Source organism: Hemiscyllium ocellatum, chromosome 20, assembly GCF_020745735.1.
Source record: "Hemiscyllium ocellatum isolate sHemOce1 chromosome 20, sHemOce1.pat.X.cur, whole genome shotgun sequence".
NCBI classification, from domain to species: Eukaryota; Metazoa; Chordata; class Chondrichthyes; order Orectolobiformes; family Hemiscylliidae; genus Hemiscyllium; species Hemiscyllium ocellatum.
Window position 1 is genome coordinate 32952225 of NC_083420.1, and position 21630 is coordinate 32973854.

A 21630-nucleotide genomic window follows, 5' to 3' on the forward strand; every position below is an offset into this window, starting at 1 on the left:
CGCGCACATCATGCAGGTACAACACATTGCCTTCCCCTGCGTTGTTATTTTATTCATTTAGTTCTTAATTTACTTTTTAAAGAATTTCCTACTTTTAATTTGTAACATAAATATTTCTTCCTATTTACCTTCAATCTGAAATTTGATCCAAAGCAGCTGTTACCAACCAATGAATTTGTTTTTCCTGTTGCATCACTTTTGTACTGGTCTTGAATTTATTCTGTTTTTTAAAAAAGCCTTAAAGTATGTGCCAAAAAGCACCTCTTCTCCTCTGCACCAAATTCCCATGCTACCTCCATACTATATACTCAGGCTGTGTCTCAATTCATCTGTGACCTCTCCTTCCTGACCATGCAAAGCTGATTTTTTGAACAATTGAGTACACATTTTTATGACCACCAGTCATTGCAAAGTGTAATACAGCCAATTTGTGACTGAAGTTGTTGTAGGAAATGCAGCAACCAATTCCACAGAGTAAGATCACATATCCCTTGATCACAATCATATGTTAAGTAGCCATTGTCCAGGGGGATTCCTCTTGAAAATAGTTCCAAGCTATATTTTGTGATTACCAGAGAGGACAGATGGGCTTCAGTCTAATGTTTCAAAGAATGTCACCTCCACTCCGCAGCAGTCATTAACAAATGCACCAGAGTATCAGCTTTGATTATTGACCTCCAGTGCTGCAATTGGTCTAGAACCTGGAGGCTTTGACTTGACAAATGGTATTATCAACTGATCTACAGCTGTCACTTGAAATTAATATCAAAACTACCTAATCATAATCCAAACCTATATTCAAGCAAATGCAAGAAATCTTCTATATCATTATATCTCACTTGGGGAGCACACGAGAAATCAAGCTCTAGCTATCCGTGGAGACATCAGAACAGTTGAAAATGTTTAGAAAAGTAAACAAAGTTTCCTAATTTGCTGTCTTTTAGACTTGTTGACAAAGTATGAACTTAGCTTTAGTTTGTAATAAGAATGACTATGACTATTCATTGGTTAAAAAGTAGGTTCTAACTACAGATGAACAATTATATGCCAAAATATAGCTCACTACTTAAACTTCAATCCCCTCCACTCTTGTGTGCAGACAGGGAAAGGTATTCTAGGTGGAGGGAAAGATTTGGAAAGCAGTTGCACTGTCCTTGTCCTATACCATCCATTATATTGACAGTTAAGTACAAGTTTGTGTCTATATTTTTATACCAACTAGTTGACTCTGGGAACTAACCCTTATGTATCAGTTGTCTCAGCCCAGGATTAAACCTAGCAAATCATCAATGCATACTTTTCCTTGGATAAAGAGTTGAAAACTGGTCTTGTGTATCTGATTTTGGACAAATTTGAAATAATTTTGGTGAAGCCATAATCACTTTTAAATGCTGTAAAATAAAAAGTATTCTAATTTCATGCTTGTTCAGCCTTTGATTTGATTCAATACCATTTAGAAAGTCAGGAAGCTAAAAGGGAGAACCTTTTTTGATGGCATTTTATTTGAAAGAAAGTTAAATTTTGAAGCTAATTACTATGCCTCTGACAGTTAAAATGAATACTTGCATCAAGGTGACAGATTTAATTCCAACCCCTTTCACAGTTGGAGAAAGACTGAGAAAAGCAGACATGTTATTCCTTTCGATTTCCATTATTCTTAAAAACTTGTTTGCTTTGGAAGGCAAGTGAACCTAAGTACAAGTGAATGAAGGAAAAGAAGAATCATATGCTAGCTTTTTTTTCCCTCTCCATGTCTCTGAAACAGGGGAAAAAATACCCTGACTGACAGCAGAAATTGTTAACCAGTGAATGTAAAGTTCAAAATCAGTGTATGCACAGTTCTTATCATTAAATGTTTGAAAAGAATCAGAGAAAAACATCTCATTCCCTGCAATCCAGATTGGTGCAGACTATGCTTACTGTATTTATTTTTTGTTAATATTATTTGTGTCTTACCTCTTTGGGTGCCTGTATGTGATTTGGATTTCTTTTTAAAAGAGTTAGAATTTAGAGGGTATAAGCATATTTAGTTTTTGCCATTGATTGAAAATATTCTTTGCAACAAGTAGCTGTTATCCTGTTAAGTGTAAAAGCTTGTTTAGACTTTTCATTGCCTTGCATTCATCAGTCAAGTGGGGACTTAGGCTAGTTTGATTTAATATTTTCATGTTTATGATGACTCCAGAAATAGGGCTTGATATCTAGAGCGCTACCACAGTGAGCAGGACAGTCATTATAGTCTGGTGGTTGATACTGTGTTCCTTAAGCTGATGGTTAGTTCAGAGTTATCAATCACTTTTGAAAAACAGCCCATCTTTCATTGAAGGCCACAGTCAAAATGTGACACAAGGACACAATCATTGACAAACAGCCATTCCTCAATCATTGACAAACAGCCATTCCTCTATCATTGTGTCCATGTTAGTTGAAGATTAAGGTCATTTCCGGTTGAATACGTTATCTTCTGGTCAGAACTGGATAAATATTCTGCCACCATTCCCATCAACTGCCTCAATGCATAGCAACAAAGAACATAGTAAAATGTACAGAGGCTGTTATATAAGCCTGCTTCATACCTTGTATTAGAGGGTTCAGTGCATCAATACAATAGCATTAGAAGCAATGTGTACAATCTACAAGACACTACATAAATTTACCAAGGCTCCTTAGGTAGCATCTTCCAAATCTATGAACACCACCTGGAAGATCAGAGTAGTAGATATGTGCAAACACCACAACCCAGGTTCCCCTTCAAGTCATTCATCATAATGACTTGGAAATATATATATAGGGCGGCACGGTGGCACAGTGGTTAGCACTGCTGCCTCACAGCACCAGAGACCCGGGTTCAATTCCCGACTCAGGCGACTGACTGTGTGGAGTTTGCACGTTCTCCCCGTGTCTGCGTGGGTTTCCTCCGGGTGCTCCGGTTTCCTCCCACAGTCCAAAGATGTGCGGGTCAGGTGAATTGGCCATGCTAAATTGCCCGTAGTGTTAGGTAAGGGGTAAATGTAGGGGTATGGGTGGGTTGCGCTTCGGCGGGTCGGTGTGGACTTGTTGGGCCGAAGGGCCTGTTTCCACACTGTAAGTAATCTAATCTAAATATCATTTCTTTAGTGTCATTGAACCAAAATCCTGGAACACCTTCCCGAACAGCATTATACTAGATGGTCTCCAATAGTTCAAGAAGGAAGCTCACTCCCATCTTCTCAAGAGCAATTTGAATGGGTTATGCCAACCACACCCACATTCCATGAATGCATAGCAAAGAAAAACTGGAGACACTCAAACTTTTTATTGGGAAAGACATGACTTTTACGACAGTGTGACGTGAATTGCATAGTTTTAGAAAATGATATGAGCAGGGAGTAGATATCCATACTTTTAGATCAGGTATAGTGTGTGACATAATATGTGCAACAGGAGCTATTGAGGTGGTCCATTGTTTATGCTTAGATGAAGTTGACTTCCTACTGGGGAATTATTTGGCCAAGTTGAAGGTTTTAGCCTTTCAGTAGTCACAGAAAATGCAAGTGAAATCAAAGAGTGAGTATTTCCGTGAAAAGTTTAGATTACTTACAGTATAGAAACAGGTCCTTTGGCCCAACAAGTCCACACTGACCCTCCGAAGAGCAACCCACCCAGACCCATTCCCCTACATTAACCCCTACCCCTAACACTACAGGCAATTCAGCATAGCCAATTCACCTAACCTGCACATTTTTGGAATGTGGGAGGAAACCAGAGCACCCGGAGGAAACCCACGCAGACATGGGGAGAATGTGCAAACTTCACACAGATAGTTGCCTGAGGTGGGAATTGACCCCGGGTACTCTGGCGCTGTGAGGTAGCAGTGCTAATTAACCTGCTGCCCAGAAATCTTTCCTTTAGGTGGAGTGACCTGATTAATGGTTAAAATAAAAGGTCTGTTGCTGGAGATCGAGTTGTCATCACAGAAAGATATTTGACACATGAAACATTCTTTGAGGATTTGGATAATCCAAAGGAAGTGGTCAATAATTCTACTTTTAAAAGATGCTCGACAAGCTGATACAGTGTTAGGTAAAGTATCCTAATTGGCTAATTGAAGTTGAAACTGAGGGAGTACTTTTATTAAAGTATAAAGGGAGCTACTTTATTGAATATGAAATTCTAATGAGGAAGTGGAGTCATAGGACATTGGCGTTGCTGGCTGAGCCGGCGTTTTTATTGCCAGTCCCTAATTGCCCTTGAGCAGGTAGTGGTGAGCTGCCTTTTTAACTGCTGCAGCCAATCTGCTGTGGTTAGACCTGTAATACCCTCAGGGAGAGAATTCCAGGATTTTGACCTGACACTGAAGGAATCGAGATATATTTCCAAGTCAGGATGGTGAGTAGCTTGGAAGAGAAATTAATTTGCAGGCAGTGTTGTTCCGATATATCTTTCCTGCTATATTCTCTTAGATGATAGAGTAGATTAGATTAGATTACTTACAGTGTGGAAGTAGGCCCTTCGGCCCAACAAGTCCACACCAACTCACCGAAGCGCAACCCACCCAGACGCATTCCCCTACATTTACCCATGCCCCTAACACTACAGGCAATTTAGCATGGCCAATTCACCTAACCTGCACATTTTTGGAATGTGGGAGGAAACCGGACCACTCGGAGGAAACCCACGCAGACACGGAGAGAATGTGCAAACTCCACACAGTCAGTCGCCTGAGGTGGGAATTGAACCCGGGTCTCTGGTGCCGTGAGGCAGCAGTGCTAACCAGCGGCAGTGAAGGAACAGTGATATATTTCCAAGTCAGGATGGTGAGTGTCTTAGAGGGGCACTTGCAGCTGGTGATGTTTCCATTTATCTGTTACCCTTGTCCTTCTGGTTTGGAAGGTGCTGTCTAAAGATTTTTGGTGCATTTCTGCAGTACATCTTGTACACACTGCTGCTACCGAGCGTCGGTGGTGGAGGGAGTAGATGCTTGTGGTTGTGGTGCCAATCAAGCGGGCTGCTTTGTTCCTGGATGTTGTTAACCTTGTGTGTTGTTTGAGCTGCAGCCATCTAGGCAAATGAGTAGAATTCTATCACATTTCCATCTGTTTCTTGTAGGTGATTGACAGACTTTGGAGAACCAGGATGTGAGTTACTCACTGCATTATTCCTAACCTCTAAACTGCCCTTGCAGATACATGCTTAAGTGGTGAGTCTAGTTGAGTTTCTGATCATTGGTAATTCCAAGGAAGTTAATAGTGGGGCATTCAGTGTTGGTAACATTATTGAATGTCGGGGCTGGTGGCTAGATTGTCTCTTATTGCACATAGTCATTGTTTGACATTTGTGTGGCACAAATATCATTTGTCAGCCCAAGCCTAGATGTTGTCCAGATATTGTTGCATTTGAACATTGACTGTTTCAGTATTGGAGGAGTTACAAATGGTGCTGAACATTGTGCAATGGTTGGCCAACATCCCCACTTCTGACTTAATGATGGAGGGGAGGAGATTGATGAAGATGGTTGAGCCTAGAACACTACCCTGAGGAAGTCCTGCAGGAATGTCCTGGAGCTGAGGTGATTGACCTCCAAAAACCACAATAGTGGGAGATTTATGCAAAAATCAGAATCAATCCTTTAAAAAAACTGAAACAATGCTGATTACATTCACAAATAAATCAATACTTTCTCAAAAACACCAGTAAAACATACTTTCATAAGAACATGTATCCTTAAATGATGATATACCTCCTTTTGAATCATTCTTAAGGCAATTAGGCATCCATCTGAACCAGACATATCAGAGCTCATCTATGACAATGGGTATTCAACTTGAGCTTGAAAGGAAGCAAGCATCACATTGTTATTGGTATCTCCCTTGATTTGTTGGTCCCAACTTTTCGCTTTATTGGAACATGTTGGCCCTATACTCTCCTTATTTCCTTTTTGATTGCGTCCTGCTGCTCTGACATAGATTTACCTAAAGGTACCTGCTCCCACTCCACTCTGGCCAAATTTTATCTGATCTTAGTTAAATCTGCTTTCCCCCAGATTAGAAATTTGATTTTAATTTTCTAGTCTGTTAGTCTTACTTTGGCTATAAACAACCACGTAACTTACATTAGTCTAGTAACTTTTAGGTGATATCCTTATCACTTAACAAGTGTAATATAGTTAAGCAGTCTCAGAATTAATGTAACTTGTTATCACTTTGCTATATAGTAAACAACTCTTTTTAACTAAGACCGAGCTTCTTTTGTGAAGACTATGTGTGGTTTACTTTCATATTCGCTACTGATAAATCCCTAGATTAATACTAATGAGAGATTGTAAGCAGTGTATCTACCTTCAGAAGATCCTTAAAGAACCAAATACCAGCTGTGACTGTTACATCAAAATTCTTGGAACCTTTAATTCATGCAGTATTTGCTCAGGACTAAACTTCTGACAGCATTGCACACTTCCAATCTGATGTGCTTCACTTTTTTTTATTGTATGAGGATACCAACCTGAAATAGCTGCCCTAGTTGTGGCATAGTGCTTGAATTCAGAAAAGGACTTCAAATATTTAAGTAATTGTGAGATCCCAATTACTTTAACAATAACTATTTTTAGGCCTTTACTTGTTTTATTGAGTTTTACTGAAATTCCAAATAGACACTATTTTCCGGTCCTTTATTTTTCCAACAGCATTTACCCAGTACTCCAATCTTTTCTCTTGAGTTTTCTTGTAAGTTTTTATGTTTAAAATTAAACCTACAAAAAAACAAGTGTTTGAATTGCAGTTTGCATTCAAGTGACAGGGCTTTGATTGTCTATATCCAGCAAGTTAAAGGCACAGTCATTGTACACCACCATGCCTTCATGATAACCTCAGTTGATGATAGGAGTGTGACCCCATAGGGTCAATTGTGTATCACATTCCAGCTGTCTTGCCAACTGAGCTGACTCCTCCATTTACTGTACCTTTACACTGACAGCTAGCTATTTATATGTTTATCCTTTTCATCTCTGACATTACTTTCCTCAGCTGAAATGTTGGGACGTTAACTGTAAACCCAGGTCTCCACCAAAACTGTTCAGCTAGCCCGGTTAGTTGAATTAAAGCTGACAGGGCTGGAATCTTAAATATTTATGTGCACCTGGTACCAGCAGGTGGCAGCTGTAGTAAGTAAATGAGACCAGTGGAAATGCAATTTTAACAGTCAGCCCTCAATTCCTGAATTCAATGTTGCTTTTGCTCAAGTTAAGCAATTTAAGTAACATAACAGACAATGTTTTGCAATTTGAATTAGATATCTTGGAATATTGAGGAACTAGCTGAAATGTTGCTATTAATGTGTGAAGTTCATTCATATAGACACTGTTACTCCACCCATCACATAAAGTTCTTTACAACAGAACTAAAACACAGGCTTTGATGTTTTTAAAAAATGTATTTTTATTGTAAAGAAAAGAAATTTTGTTTTGGATATTACAACAAATACAAAACAAACAATTCAAACCAATACAAAAAAAACCCACTACATAAAGAAAAAAAAGTAACTAATAACTAATCAAAAAGAAAATCATGACAGGAATAATAACAATAATAATACAGCTCAACGAAGCAAAGGAATAGCCCTCGACCTTTGACAGCATAAATTTATACATATTCATGTGTTCATAATTCCTTGTCTCTGGATACCAGATTCATTAAACAGAATCGTTATGGCTATATAAAGGCCCTATTAGTATTGCAGACAAATCTGTACCCAAGTAGTCCAAAGAGGGCTGCCACATCTTATAAAAATTCTCAGTTTTATAATGCACCATTCCTGTAAGAAAGTCCAAAGGGATGTGATCCATGACTAGCTTACGCCAGCCTGGCAGCCCTGGGGTGGTTTTCAGACACCCATCCTAACAGAATATTCTTTCTTGCACAAAAGGTGCGGATACTGGAAAGCCTTTTTTTGCGTGTGTCTAATGTAAGTGGATTAACAAGGCCAAGAAGAAGAGATACTGCGTCCATCTCCACCTCTGCCCCAAGACCCTCTGTATTTCGCGTTCCACGATGCTCCAGTCTGCCCACAGTCTGTGGCAGGACCAAAGACAATGAGTGAGCGTACCCATACTCATCGTGCATTTAGGACACATTGGGGATGCTCCCACTTTAAATTTTGAAAGGTGGTCTGGAGCCAAGTGGACCCTGTGGAGAGACTTCAATTGCAAGGCATGGGTCCTGTTGCAAATCAAGATCCTCCTTGCATTTTCCCAGATATCCTCCCATACTTCAGAAGAGATTCCAGCTCTCTCTCCCATATCTTACAGAACCATTCGGATTCGTTTAAGGGACCCTCTCCCAATAGGTGTTCAACATTACTGACAGAAAGTGTGCTCTCAGTACTCAGCACTCTTTTTGTATGAAATTCCTAATTTGAAAAAACGGAAGAGGTCTCGACTGGGCAACTCGTATTTCTGACAGCATCCAAGGAACAGGAAATTCGACGTTTCGGGCATTATGCCCGAAACGTCGAATTTCCTGTTCCTTGGATGCTGCCTGACCTGCTGCGCTTTAACCAGCAACACATTTTCAGCTCTGATCTCCAGCATCTGCAGACCTCACTTTATAACTCGTATTTCTGAGCCAACTGGTCAAAAGATATCCATATATCCCCTTTGAATAGGTCACCCACGCAAGACACACCCTTGGTGCCCTTAGTTTAAACCCCAAATCCATCATCCCTGTCTGAAAACCTGGCATACCAACTATTATGTTTTAGCAGTATTGCCCTCAGTCTGACGCATTGCCCTCCATGCCTTGAGAGTATTAATAGCTATTGGGCTGGGGAATATTCCTTAACTGTCCTCATTTTGTCCAAGAACAGCAAGCTAATAAGGGGACATCTTGCCTGAGATGCTTTGATGTCCAGTCAAAGTGAGCAAGAGTCTCCCCAGGCCCAGTCATTCACATAAGATAGCATTGAGCTAAATTGATAGATTTTGATACTTGGGAGGTCCACTCCTCCCAGTCTATGGTAGCTGCAATTTAGTCAATTTAATAAGGGGTTGCTTGTGATACCAAATAAAGAAAGTGAACCAGCCATTCAGTCTTCTAAATGTTTGATTAGTAAAAAGCAGAGGAAGCATTTGCATAGGATGCAGCAATGGGGGGGAAATATTCATTTAAATGAGGGATACCCAACCTAACCAGGAGATCAGAAGGCTCTCATCTTCAAAGGTCTTGTTGGATTCTGTCAAATAAATGGACAAAATTGGTTTTAACTAGCTAATCAAAGACAGACGTAATGAATATACCTAAGTAGAGAAAGCCATCCTTTGACCATTTAAAGGAAAATTGAGATTCGTCCTCAGGCCAGGCATTTTCAGGAGACCACCCATGGGCATGGCCTCTGATTTCACAAAGTTGATCTTGTAACCCAAAAAGCCGCCAAATGAATTAATGCATTGCATCAGATGAGGCACCAAAACTGTTGGGTTTGATAAAAAGACAAGAATGTCATCAGCATATAATGCAATCTTATGCGACTTTGTCCTCACTTCTGCAGCAGATATATTGGGATCTCTATGTATTGCCTCCACCAGCAGTTCAATCACCAATACAAAAAGCAATGGTGATAAGGGACAGCCCTGTTGACTGCCACTAAGAATATTGAAATTGCTTGACCACACAACATTGGTGAGGACCACAGCAAGAGGGTCACTATACAAAACCTTTACTCATCTGATAAAGGCCTCACCCACACCAAACCGCTTTAAAGTATAAAAAGGATGTGGCCACTCAACCCGGTCAAATGCCTTTTCCACATCTAAAGAGATCACTAATCTCTGTACCAATCGTTGCCATACTTGGATCATATTAAGTGACCTCCTGACATTATTCAATGACCTGCGACCTTTTATAAACCCTGTCTGATTATTCTTAATGATGGAGGGCAGCACAGTTTCTAACCTCAGTGCCAGAGTCTTAGATAGGATTTTAAAATCGACATTCAGGAGTGATATGGGTCTACAGGAAGCACAGTCCGGTTTCCTCTCTTAAAGCTGGCAGGAGGAGGCCATGACTATGTGAATTATTAAACATACTAAGCATCGGTCCTGATAGTATACTTACAAATTCCTTATAAAACACACTGGGAAGTCCATCAGTACCAGGCACTTTTCCGTTCTGAAGCTGCTTCACAGCCTCCTGCACCTTTTGCATTGACAACAGGGCATTAAGGAGAGAGTCTTGCTTAGGGTCACTCCGGGGAGGTCCAAATTCTTTAAAAAAGACTCCATTCTGACTTTCCATCCTCACAACTTTCAGACTAGAATAGTTCGGAGTAACATTTCCAAAATGCCGCATTAATCCTTTTAAAATCATGGGTTAAATTTACAGTATCCTCCCTAATTGATTTAATGGCCTGGGGAGCACTACTTTTCCTGGCAAGATACGCTAAGTACTTGCCCGGCATTTTCCCATGCTCATTCAGCCTTTGATTTGCAAATGTAAAGTCCTTCTTAGCTAACCGTGTGAGCACGGAGTTCAGTGTAGAGTGAATTGCTGTGATCCTCTGCAGTTTAGCCATGAGGGCCTATCAAAGTATACCTTTTCAGCTGCCTTCAGGTGTGTCTCGAGCAAGCATTGCTGCTCACCCTTCTGTTGTTTTTTATTGGCTGAGTAGGAAATCACTAAAACCCTAGCGTAGGCTTTAGCAGTTTCCCAGAGAATTGATGGATTACTGGCCAAACCTGAATCAATGTTTTAAAAAGCCCTGAATTCAGTAGAAGAGAATTCAGTAAACTTGCTATCCTTAAGAATAAAGGGATCCAATCACTGATGTCTTAAACCTACCCATAGTATCCTTACCCCGACCATTAAATACACTGGAACGTGATCAGAAATAGTGATATTGCCAACTGTACATGACACGACAAAGCCCAAATGCACTGCAGGAGTCAAAAAGAAATCAATCCTGGTATGGCATCTGTGCATATTCAAAAAAAAGTAAAATCCTGCCAGTAGGGTGAAGGTGTCTCCAAACATCTACCAGTTCTAGTTCAACACGCAAATCCCTTAATTGCTCAGATCATGAAGAAGTTATCGGGGGTCCTTTGGGCAATCTGTCCACCATAGGATCTATTAGATAATTAAAGTCCCCCTCTATGATTATACACTGAGATAAGAGGTTAACCAGTCTAGAAAGTGCATCTATCAACAACTTGAGGAGCTGGGCCGGGGGACAGTAAACATTTAAGATTCCGTATTCTTCCCCATGTATCAAAGCTTTAAAGATTACAAATCTCCCATGTGTGTCTTTAATACACTCTAACAACTTAAAGGGAGATTCTTCCTAACAAGAATGGCCACCCCTCTACTCCTCATATTGAAAAATGACAAATAAATCCAATCACCCAATAAAAATATATTTTTTAAAAACCATTTTTTAAAACGCTTTGCACCATCTGTGTGTGTTTCCTGCAATAGAGTCAACATCCACCCTCTCCCTTTTAAGATTGGAAAGTACCTTCTTCCTCCTGACAGGGGGGTGACTCCCTTAATGTTCCAGCTACACCATTTGAATGCATCTTTTTTTAAATAAATATTTTCAATGAATAAAAAGATTTTAGGTTTTTAACAAAATTACAAAACCAGTACAAAATAGTATGACAACTTTATAATACAATAGCAATAATAGAGAACAAACTACTACTCTACTCCACAGACTACTGAAACACACAAAAAAAAGCTCTATAAAAACTGCAAATCAATAAATAAACAAGGAGAAAGAAGAAAAATCAATAACCAAACAAAATAAAATTAAACCAAGTTATAACAAGGTAACTTAAATTATGATTAGATTACTTACAGTGTGGAAACAGGCCCTTCGGCCCAACAAGTCCACACTGTCCCTCCGAAGAGCAACCTACCCAGACCCCTACATTTACCCCTCACCTTACACAACGGACAATCCAGCATGGCCAATTCACCTAACCTGCACATCTTTGGATTGTGGGAGGAAACCAGAGCACCCAAAGGAAACCCACGCAGATACAGGGAGAATGTGCAAACTCCACACAGACAGTTGCCTGAGGCGGGAATTGAACCTGGGTCTCTGCGGCTGTGAGGCAACAGTGCTAACCACTGTGCCAATTCAATTAAATTACTGCACTCAGCTCAATCTCATCACAGCTCCCTACTAATGGGAGCAATAGTAAGTAAATCTGTATTGTTTGGGATTCTTTCCCCCAGGGACCCCCAGACAGACAGACACAACCCTCCCTGCTACACAAAGGCCCTGAATAACAACCAATTTGTCTGCATCTATATAATTCAAAATTGGCCATCATGTTCTGGAAAACAATTCCATTTTCTGGTGCACCATATTCATAAGGAAGTCAGGGGAATGTGTTCCAAGACTATCCTACGCCAACTCGAGAGTCCTGGGTGATTCTCTGACACCCAGCTCATTAGAATGTTCTTCCTCGCACAGAAAGCAAGAAAATTAAATAATTTCTTCCCATGCACATCCAGGGAGGAAGGATTTGCAAGACCCAAAAGGAGGGCCACCGGATCCAACTTAATCTCAGTTCCCAAAACCTTTACCAAAACACTCGTTGCATTATCCTAATACCTGCGGATCTTGTGGCATGACCACAAACAGTGAGTAAGAGTACCAACCTCCATTTTACACTTGGGGCACATTGGGGACACTCCTGTCTTGAATTTCGCAAGCTGTTCCGGTGCCAGGTGAACCCTATGAAGTACCTTCAGTTGAATAGCCTGGCTCCTATTACAGATTGAATCTTCCTAACATTTTCCCAGATATCCTCCCATGTCTCTGAGGAGACTTCCACCCATAATTCTTGAGTCCAGGGCCATAGATTGGAGCACTTTCATCTCCATGTCCAACTTGTAGGGATTAGCCATCAATGTAGTCTTTTTTGTATGAAGTCTCTAACCTGGAAGTAACTAAAGAGATCATTCCTCGGTAGATTGAACTTCTGACTTAGCTATTCAAAGGACATCATGACTTCCCACGTCAAATAGATCTCCCAAACAAGAGATTCCTTTGGACTCCCAGAGCTTAAAGCCAGAGTCCATTGAACCTGGCTGAAATCCCAACATTCCCACTATGGGAATGAAAGGGGAAGTTTTTTGTAAATTGCGCTCACCCTGCCACATCATTCTCCATGCTTTAACTGTGTTTAGAACAATCGGGTTTTTACAGTGATCCATAACAGCTCTGATCTTGTCCATAAACAACAAATTAACGAGAGAGCATATTGTCCATGAGGCCTCAATGTCTAGCCAGATTGATCACGGATCATGTCAGGCCCATTCAGCCACTTAGGATAGTAAGGAACTCAATTGGTATTTCCTAAGTCTGGAAAATCTAGACCACCACCCCTCCCCCAAACCCCCACCCTTGCGGAAGCTGCAATTTATCTAGCTTAATAAGAAGATGCCCATGACGCCAAATAAAAGATCCAAGCCAACTGTAAAGCCTGTGCAGCGCTTGCCTTGGCAGCATCAAAAGGATCACTCTCATGGGATACAATAAGCGAGGAAGAACATCCATTTAGACCAGAGCTATTCTGCCCAACCATGATATCGGAAAATCCTCCCAGCACTGAAGGTCCTGCCTTATTTTCTATAGCAACTGCCCATAATTGGCTTTATATAATTGATTGAAAACCTTGGTAACAAAAATGCCTAAATACAGAAAATCTCCCTGTGACCACCGGAAAGGGAAACAGGTTCCATCCCCAAAATTGGATATACTAGTAAGATCCAGGCATGGTCTCTGATTTAATGAAATTAATTTTATACTCTGAAAACAAACCACATAGATTAATCACTTGTATTAAGCTGGGCACAGATATCATTGGATCGGTTAAAAAGAGAAGGATGTCATCCACATAGAGGGTGATTTTACGCCTGCCTGGCCCTACCTCTGGGGCAGTTATATTGGGATCCCTCTGGATGGCTTCTCCAGTGGCTTGATCATCAATGTAAATAATATTAGTGAGAGAGGGCATTCTTGACGACAGCTTCTGCCAACTATCTGATTTTATACCATTAGTGAGAACCGCTGTTTTCGGGTCACTATACAGCACTGCCACCCATTTGGTAAAAACGTCTCCAAAACAAACCATTCCATGACATAAAAGAGGTGTGGCCACTCCACCCAATCAAACGCTTTCTTGCATCCAGGGAGACTACCAAACCCGGGATCGCTCTTTGCTGATATATTTTGACCATATTTAATACTCTTCTAATATTGTTGGTTGACCTATGATCCTTAATAAAACCCATCTGGTCCTCCTTTACAATAAATGGCAATACCCTCTACGGCCTTTTTGACAGGATTTTAAAATCCAGGTTCAGTAACAATATGGGCCTGTACGAAGTGCAATCTTCTGGGGCTTTTCCTTAAGAATAAGAGAAATATTTGCTTCTCTCAAAGAAGATGGGAGACAGTCCTGACTGAATGAGTAATTGTACATATCCAAGAGTGGCCCGGCCAGCTTGTCTGTAAACTTCTTATAGAACTCACTTTGAAATCCATCTGGACCCGGTGCTTTACCACCTGGAGCAGCCTCACCCCCTCCTGTACTTCCTGAATTGTCAGGGGGGCACTCAAAAAGGACGCCTGCTCTGAGGTTACCTGAAAGGTCCAAGGTCTTAAAAGAAGGACTCACCTTCATCATTTTTTCTTCACAGCCTTCCGACTGATACAGCTTAAAATAAAACTTTCGAAATGCTGCATTAATCTTTTTAGCATTGGAAGTAAAAGTACCAGAACTCTCTCTGATGGATGTAATAGATTGGGGGGCATTCTTCTTTCTGGCCAAGTACGTTAGATATCTACCCAGTTTATCACAACATTCAAATAATCTCTGTTTTGTAAAAGAGATTTCCCTCTTTTCCCTGTTTGAGATTTTCCCCATTTGGGTAATTGCTTACATCCGCTGCAATTTAGTTATAGACGTCCTTTCAAAGTATGCTAATTCAGCTGCCTTCAGGTGAGCCCTGAGCAAACGTTGCTGTTCTCCCATTTGTCGTTTCCGGGTTGCAGAGTAAGAAATAATCAAACACCGTGCACAAGCCTTGGCAGTTTCCCACCGATGGGTTGCTGGCCGTACCTCAATTAATATCCCAAAAACTTTAAAACTCCCACAAAAAATACTCTATAAACTTGCTATCTTTCAGGAGGAAAGGGTCCGTGCACCAGTGCCAGGAACCCATCCCATCACCGCCGGCCTTGACCGCCATGTACACTGCCTCGTGATCAGAAAAGGCTATATTCCCTATTACACTGAAAGACTGAAGCAACTGGGCTTGTATACCCTTGAGTTTAGAAGACTGAGAGGGGATCTGATTGAGACATATAAGATTGGGCGGCACGGTGGCACAGTGGTTAGCACTGCTGCCTCACAGCGCCAGGGACCTGGGTTCAATTCCCGCCTCAGGTGACTGACTGTGTGGAGTTTGCACGTTCTCCCCGTGTCTGCGTGGGTTTCCTCCGGGTGCTCCGGTTTCCTCCCACAGTCCGAAGATGTGCGGGTCAGGTGAATTGGCCAAGCTAAATTGCCCGTAGTGTTAGGTAAGGGGTATATGTAGGGGTATGGGTGGATTGCGCTTCGGCGGGTCGGTGTGGACTTGTTGGGCCGAAGGGCCTGTTTCCACACTGTAAGTAATCTAATCTAATCTAATTATGAAAGGATTGGACACTCTGGGAGCAGGAAACATGTTTCCGCTGATGGGTGAGTGCCGAACTAGAGGACACAGATTAAAAATATGGGGTAGACCATTTAGGACAGAGATGAGGAGAAACTTCTTCACCCAGAGAGTGGTGGCTGTGTGGAATGCTCTGCCCCAGAGGGCAGTGGAGGCCCAGTCTCTGGATTAATTTAAGAAAGAGTTGGATAGAGCTCTCAAAGATAGTGGAATCAAGGGTTATGGAGATAAGGCAGGAAGCGGATACTGATTAGGAATGATCAGCCATGATCATATTGAATGGCGGTGCAGGCTCGAAGGGCTGAATGGCCTACTCCTGCACCTATTGTCTATTGTCTATTTTGCAAGACAGTACGGAGTTCAAAAAGGTCAATGGGACAAAAACCATGTCAATTCCAGTATAGCATTTATGTGGGTTATAAATAAAGTTAAAATCCCTACCTTCAGGGTGAAGACATCTCCATACATCCACCAGCCCAACTCCCTGTTCAAGTCCAACAACTGCCTGGATTGCGGAGGCATACCCACAAGACCTCTAGGCACCACAATTAAAATCTCCCCCTATAATTGTATGGCGTTGCCCAAGGGCCATCAATCTAGAGATCACATCCGTTACGAATTTAAAGGGATGTGCCGGGGGGCAATATATATTCAATATCCCATATTCTCTCCATGTATTAAAGCTTTAAATATTACGAATCACCCACACTCATCCTTAACTCAGCCTCCGGGAGGTTCTTCCAGATGAGAATAGCAACTCCTCTACTTTTTGAGTTAAAAGATGAGAAAAATACCTGGTCTAATCTTCCCTGTTGCAACTTCAAATGCTCCTTATCGGTTAAATGTGTTTCTTGTAACAAGGTTACATTGACCCTCTCTTTTCTAAAGCTTGACAGTATATTTTTTCTCTTAATTGGTGAATGACTCCCCTTAACATTCCAGGTGCACCATTTAAAAGAATGGCTAGCCATGATCGTCCGAAACAGTCTGTGACCCCCGGGAGGAAGAACTCCACTCATAGCGCACCGAGTGAAAACCATAAACAGTTCATATAAGTTTAAAAATACAACTTCCAAAACTACTGAATCAGAACTTCTAATAACTAATTAATCTGAAGCACTGCTTGATATCTTAAAGAATACTGGACCCCAAGCTCTCTCAATCTCTTCTTGATCCTGTCGTAGGACTTCCTTTTCTGGATCCCCGCCGCTGAAAAGTCTTGAAAAACATGACCTTGGAGCCCTTGTACACCAATGCTGTCGGATCCCTCACTTGGGCTCTGGAAACTTCCATGACTCTCTGTTTGTCTTAATAATGATGGAACCATACCAGGACAGGGCAAGTTTGCTGGTCCATTCTTGGCCTTTGTGCCTCAATTTTTATGCTTCCCTTTTCAGCCTCCAAACTAAGTAATTCTGGGAATTGCTTCTCAAAGAATTCCACTGGCCATTCACCTTCCATCCCCTCCGGTATGCCAACACCACAAAGGTTCTTTATCCTGTCCCTGTTCTCGAGACCATCCACCAGGTCCAGCAAACCTCGGACTTGTGTTTCCAGGGCTTCAATCTGACTTTTGGATGAATCAGCCTCTGCCTCCACCCCTGTGGCCCAGCGCTCAAGCTCATCAGTCCTTTTCCCCAGGTCTTGCTGCATAGTAAAGACTGGGACCAGCTTCTCCTTGACTTTCTTTTCAATCTGCCTCCCCAGGACCTCAACAAGATTTGCCAAGCTCCTCAACCAAGGCCTGGTGAGTAAGCAAGCCTAGTGCCTCAATGGCTTGGCCATAGCCCTGATCTCGGGTGAACTTCCTCGTTTCTTCGGCATTCTCCCACAGTAAAGATGAAGGTAAGTAAAATTTTCAAGTTCTACAGCTCTTTTACTGTGTTTTAACTCACAGTAGCATGGCTGGGATGAGCTCTAGCTCTGTCCTGCCGATGTGTGGCGCGAGGCCCAGCAAACGTGATGCTCCTAGGTCGCCGTCATCTTGGATCCCAGGCCTTGAATTTTAACAACTTGGAAAATAGTCCCTGAAAAACCTAAGTTTGTAATTTAGAAAGTGAGTCAGAATAACACCTACCAGTTTAAACATTTCTTAGTGTTGGAATTTTTAATATTTTTCCTAATCAGGATTAGGAGGTGTCAATGTTGGACTGGGATGTTTGAAGTTAAAAATCATACAACACTAGGACATAGTCCAACATTTATTTGGATTTGTTAGCTTTTGGAGTGCTGCTCCTTCATCAGGTGGTGTTGTGTGATTTTTAATTTTCCCAACCAGGTTATTTAATAACTTTTACTGACTTCCAGCTAAGATCAGTTACCTCAGCAAAAGTCAAGATATCAAACCCAACACTTTCATGCCTATATAATATTCTTTGCAGCAAATAGAAATAGGTTGAGGAAGATGTTTTGAAGTGGTTTATAGTCAGACTCTACTGTCACTTTGTCTCTTCCAGGGATAATAGCCAGGGACTCTTTGCCAAATTCTGCGTATCATCATTCAGTTTATGTTAACTTCCTAGAAACAAATGAAACTGGGTGTTCCGTGCTCCATAAGAGTTGCTCTGAGTCTTGTCTCGCTGACATTACACTTTAAGGTGACTTCATTGTTGACATCACAGCTTCTCAGCACTGCTGTTGTTGTCATTAGCTTTTTTATTCTAGTGAAAACTATTTCTTGTTCTGTGCTGAAGTACCATTGCACATCCTTAGCAGTGAAGTTGTGTGCTTTGCTAAATAATTATAAATTCAGTTAATCATTGCTCTCTTTCACATTTGTTAGTTCATGTATTTGTGCAACATCTCTCATTGTGTCAGTTTGCAGGTGATCCACTTACTGTCAGCACATGACCTATGAAGTTAATTTCAGGCATCTTCAAATGTCCCTTTTTCTTGTTCATCTGATGGTTCCTTTTCGTAAATACACCAGATTCTGCCCATGTCCTGTGATGGTTTAATCCATTGTATCTCCAGATCCATTGACTCAAAGATCATTCACAATAGCTTATGACCTGGGCAGATTACTGACTGCTTTCTGTCCTAATACTCTTCTGGAGAATTGGAAATGTCAAGGAGCATGTACAATCATCTGTAACTTCTAAACAACATCCAAAAAGTAGTTAAAAAACTTACTTTCATCACGCTTTACATGCTAGTAATCATCCTTTACATGGAGGGTAGTAAAGAGCTTTGGCAAGTTGAAACAAAATTTTTACAATGAGATAGGGAGGTCTCTTTAAAGCTCTTTTGAAATATTTTGCACTTTATTTGAAATCCTATATATTTTATCAGTTTTCAAGCTTTTTTCTCTCTACCTCCTATTAATCCAGTCTATTAGAGTTGTTCTTGAATACTCCTTTCTTTTCTGGTTCCTTTATCTTGCATTTTAGGCAGGATTGAGGGCAGTTGAGGGCAGAGTACAATGGGATCTTGATCAGATGGACCAATGGGCTGAGGAGTGGCAGATGGAGTTTAATTTAGATCAATGTGAGGTGCTGCATTTTGGGAAAGCAAGTCAAGAGCAGGGCTTACACACTTAATGGTTAGGTCCTGGGGATCTTCTTGCTGAACAAAGAGACCTTGGAGTGTAGGTTCATAGTTCCTTGAAAGTGGAGTCGCAGGTAGATAGGATAGTGAAGAAAGTGTTTGGCATGCTTTCCTTTATTGGTCATGGCATTGAGTATAGGAGTTGGGAGGTCATGTTGCAACTGTACAGGACATTGGTTAGGTCACTATTGGAATATTGCGTGCGATTCTGGTCTCCTTCCTATCGGACGGATGTTGGGAAACTTGAAAGGATTCAGAAAAGATTTACGAAGATGTTGCCAGGGTTGGAGTATTTGAGCTATAGGGAGAGGCGGAATAGGCTGAGGCTGTTTTCCCTGGCATGTCAGAGGCTGAGGGGTGACCTTATAGAGGTTTATAAAATCATGAGGGGCATGGATAGGGTAAATAGACAAGGTCTTTTCCCTGTGGTGGGGAAATCCAGAACGAGAGATCATAGATTTAGGGAGAGGAAAGATATAAAAGGGATGTAAGGGACAATGTTTTCACATAGAGGTTGGTGCATTTATGGAATGACCTGCTAGAGGACGTGGTGGTACAATTACAACATTTTACAGGCATCTGGATGGGTATATGAATAGGAAGGGTTTGGAGTGACATGGACCAACGTCTGGCAAATGGGACTAGACTAGGTTGGGATATCTGATCAGCAAATACGAGTTGGACCAAAATGTCTGTTTCCGTGCTGTACGTCTCTGTCAATCTTATTGAAAGATGTTGAGTTGTTCTCACACACGCATCTCCTTCAAGATGATGTGCACCAGGAAGATATCTGAGACCTGTAAAAGCATCTTCGTAATCTTTTAGGGTCTGTTCAGTAGACAATTGTTTTGTGGCTTGTGAAACACTACAAATCTCTTCTGACACATGTAAGGTTATCAGTCTAAGGTGTAGCTGAGATTAGTTAATTTTGCTTTTCGTCTACTATCTGGAACGGCAGATCTTTGGTCTTCCCAATTCAATGTACTCTTTGCTTCATTGGTTCTCTTGGGATCAGCATTGTTCCATTATGTAGCCTCAACCTTGATTTCAAGGGCTTAGTTTTCAAGTCACCAACTTGAGTCACTTAGTTTGGTCTTTGAAATTCAAAATGTTGCAAAAAGCTATTTATCTGGCACTTCACACTAATTTGATATTCTCCTTCCACAATCATCATTCGACCTATCATAAACCATTAGTTACCTTTCAACCTCAGTACATTGAGTTGTTGCATTGTCCAGAGTGATTCAGGAGAATCATCATATGACATCTCTCCAGTAGCTATCTTTGTAAACTTGCTTTGCTTCTCTCTAGCTAAACGCCAGTATCGTAAGTCCTTCTTAGACACTACTTTCCCCACACTGGACATGCTTCCTTATCTTTTATGTGGTGTTCTTCACAATATTTATATCCTGTCTTGATCTTCTGCTGGCCATGCTACAAATATTTCTTTTTTCTCATTATGCCTCATCATTTCTCCCATTAATATTCTCTGACTGATGATTGATAATTTAGTGCTTGTATACATGTCAATAGCTCACTTGAAGGTAAGTTTCTGCTCTCTCAGCAAAATACTCTCATGTTGGGATCTCTTATACCTAAAACAATCTTATCTTTAATTAGATCATTTGTAATTTGACCAAACTCTCAGCCAGGATCCAGCTAAATGTATCATTATTGTCACAAATTGGCCAATATTCTTCCTTTTTCAGAGCTCCATAAGTATCCATAAGTATTATTAGGAGACAGTTTCAAAATATATCTTCAACCTTCAAAATTTTGCCAAATTGGCCTTTCTACTCCTCACTGAAGTCTGGCATACAATATAGCTTAAAGCGTTCTTCCCCCAACACCGTTGCATAACTGGAAAACATTATAATTCTGTCATATATTGTCAATCATTTTCACAGCAGGGACTGCAAAGTTCATTCACACTTTGACTCACAGAGTCATGAGAAGTTACAGACTAACTGTTTAATTCTTCTTTGTTGTTTCTTATGGAAGTTGTTTCTCTTAAAGTTCTGAAAATGCACGCAAAGAAAGCTAGAGTCTGTGCCATTGTTATCTATAGATCCTAGCTATAGCATAGATTTAAAAGTGCATGTTGCCACAGCAACTCAACCTCCTTGAGTGGTGATGTTAAGACAGAAACATAGAGTTATTTTTCAAGTCCATAAACTTTCATCAAAACTTTTATATTGGTATATCCATCAGTTGGTAGGGGGTCAGTTAGCTCAGTTGGCTGGACAGTTGGTTTGCAATGCAGTGATGCCAACAGTGTGGGTTCTATTCCCACACCAACTGAGGTTATCATAAAGAATTCTTCTCAACCTCTCTCCTTACCTGAAGCATGGTGACCCTCAGATAAAATCAGTACCAGTTGTCTGTC

General features: G+C 41.0%; 1 protein-coding gene across 1 annotated transcript in view; it reads left to right on the forward strand.

The window, feature by feature from the left end:
* Nucleotides 1-5151: 5151 nt before the first annotated feature.
* The window catches only part of llgl1 (LLGL scribble cell polarity complex component 1), a 118354-nt gene continuing 101875 nt past the window's right edge, over nucleotides 5152-21630 (forward strand). The window contains exon 1 of the mRNA XM_060840710.1: nucleotides 5152-5179. Coding sequence (XP_060696693.1) covers nucleotides 5169-5179 — 11 coding nt within the window. The 5' untranslated portion in view covers nucleotides 5152-5168. The remainder of the gene's footprint in view (nucleotides 5180-21630) is intronic.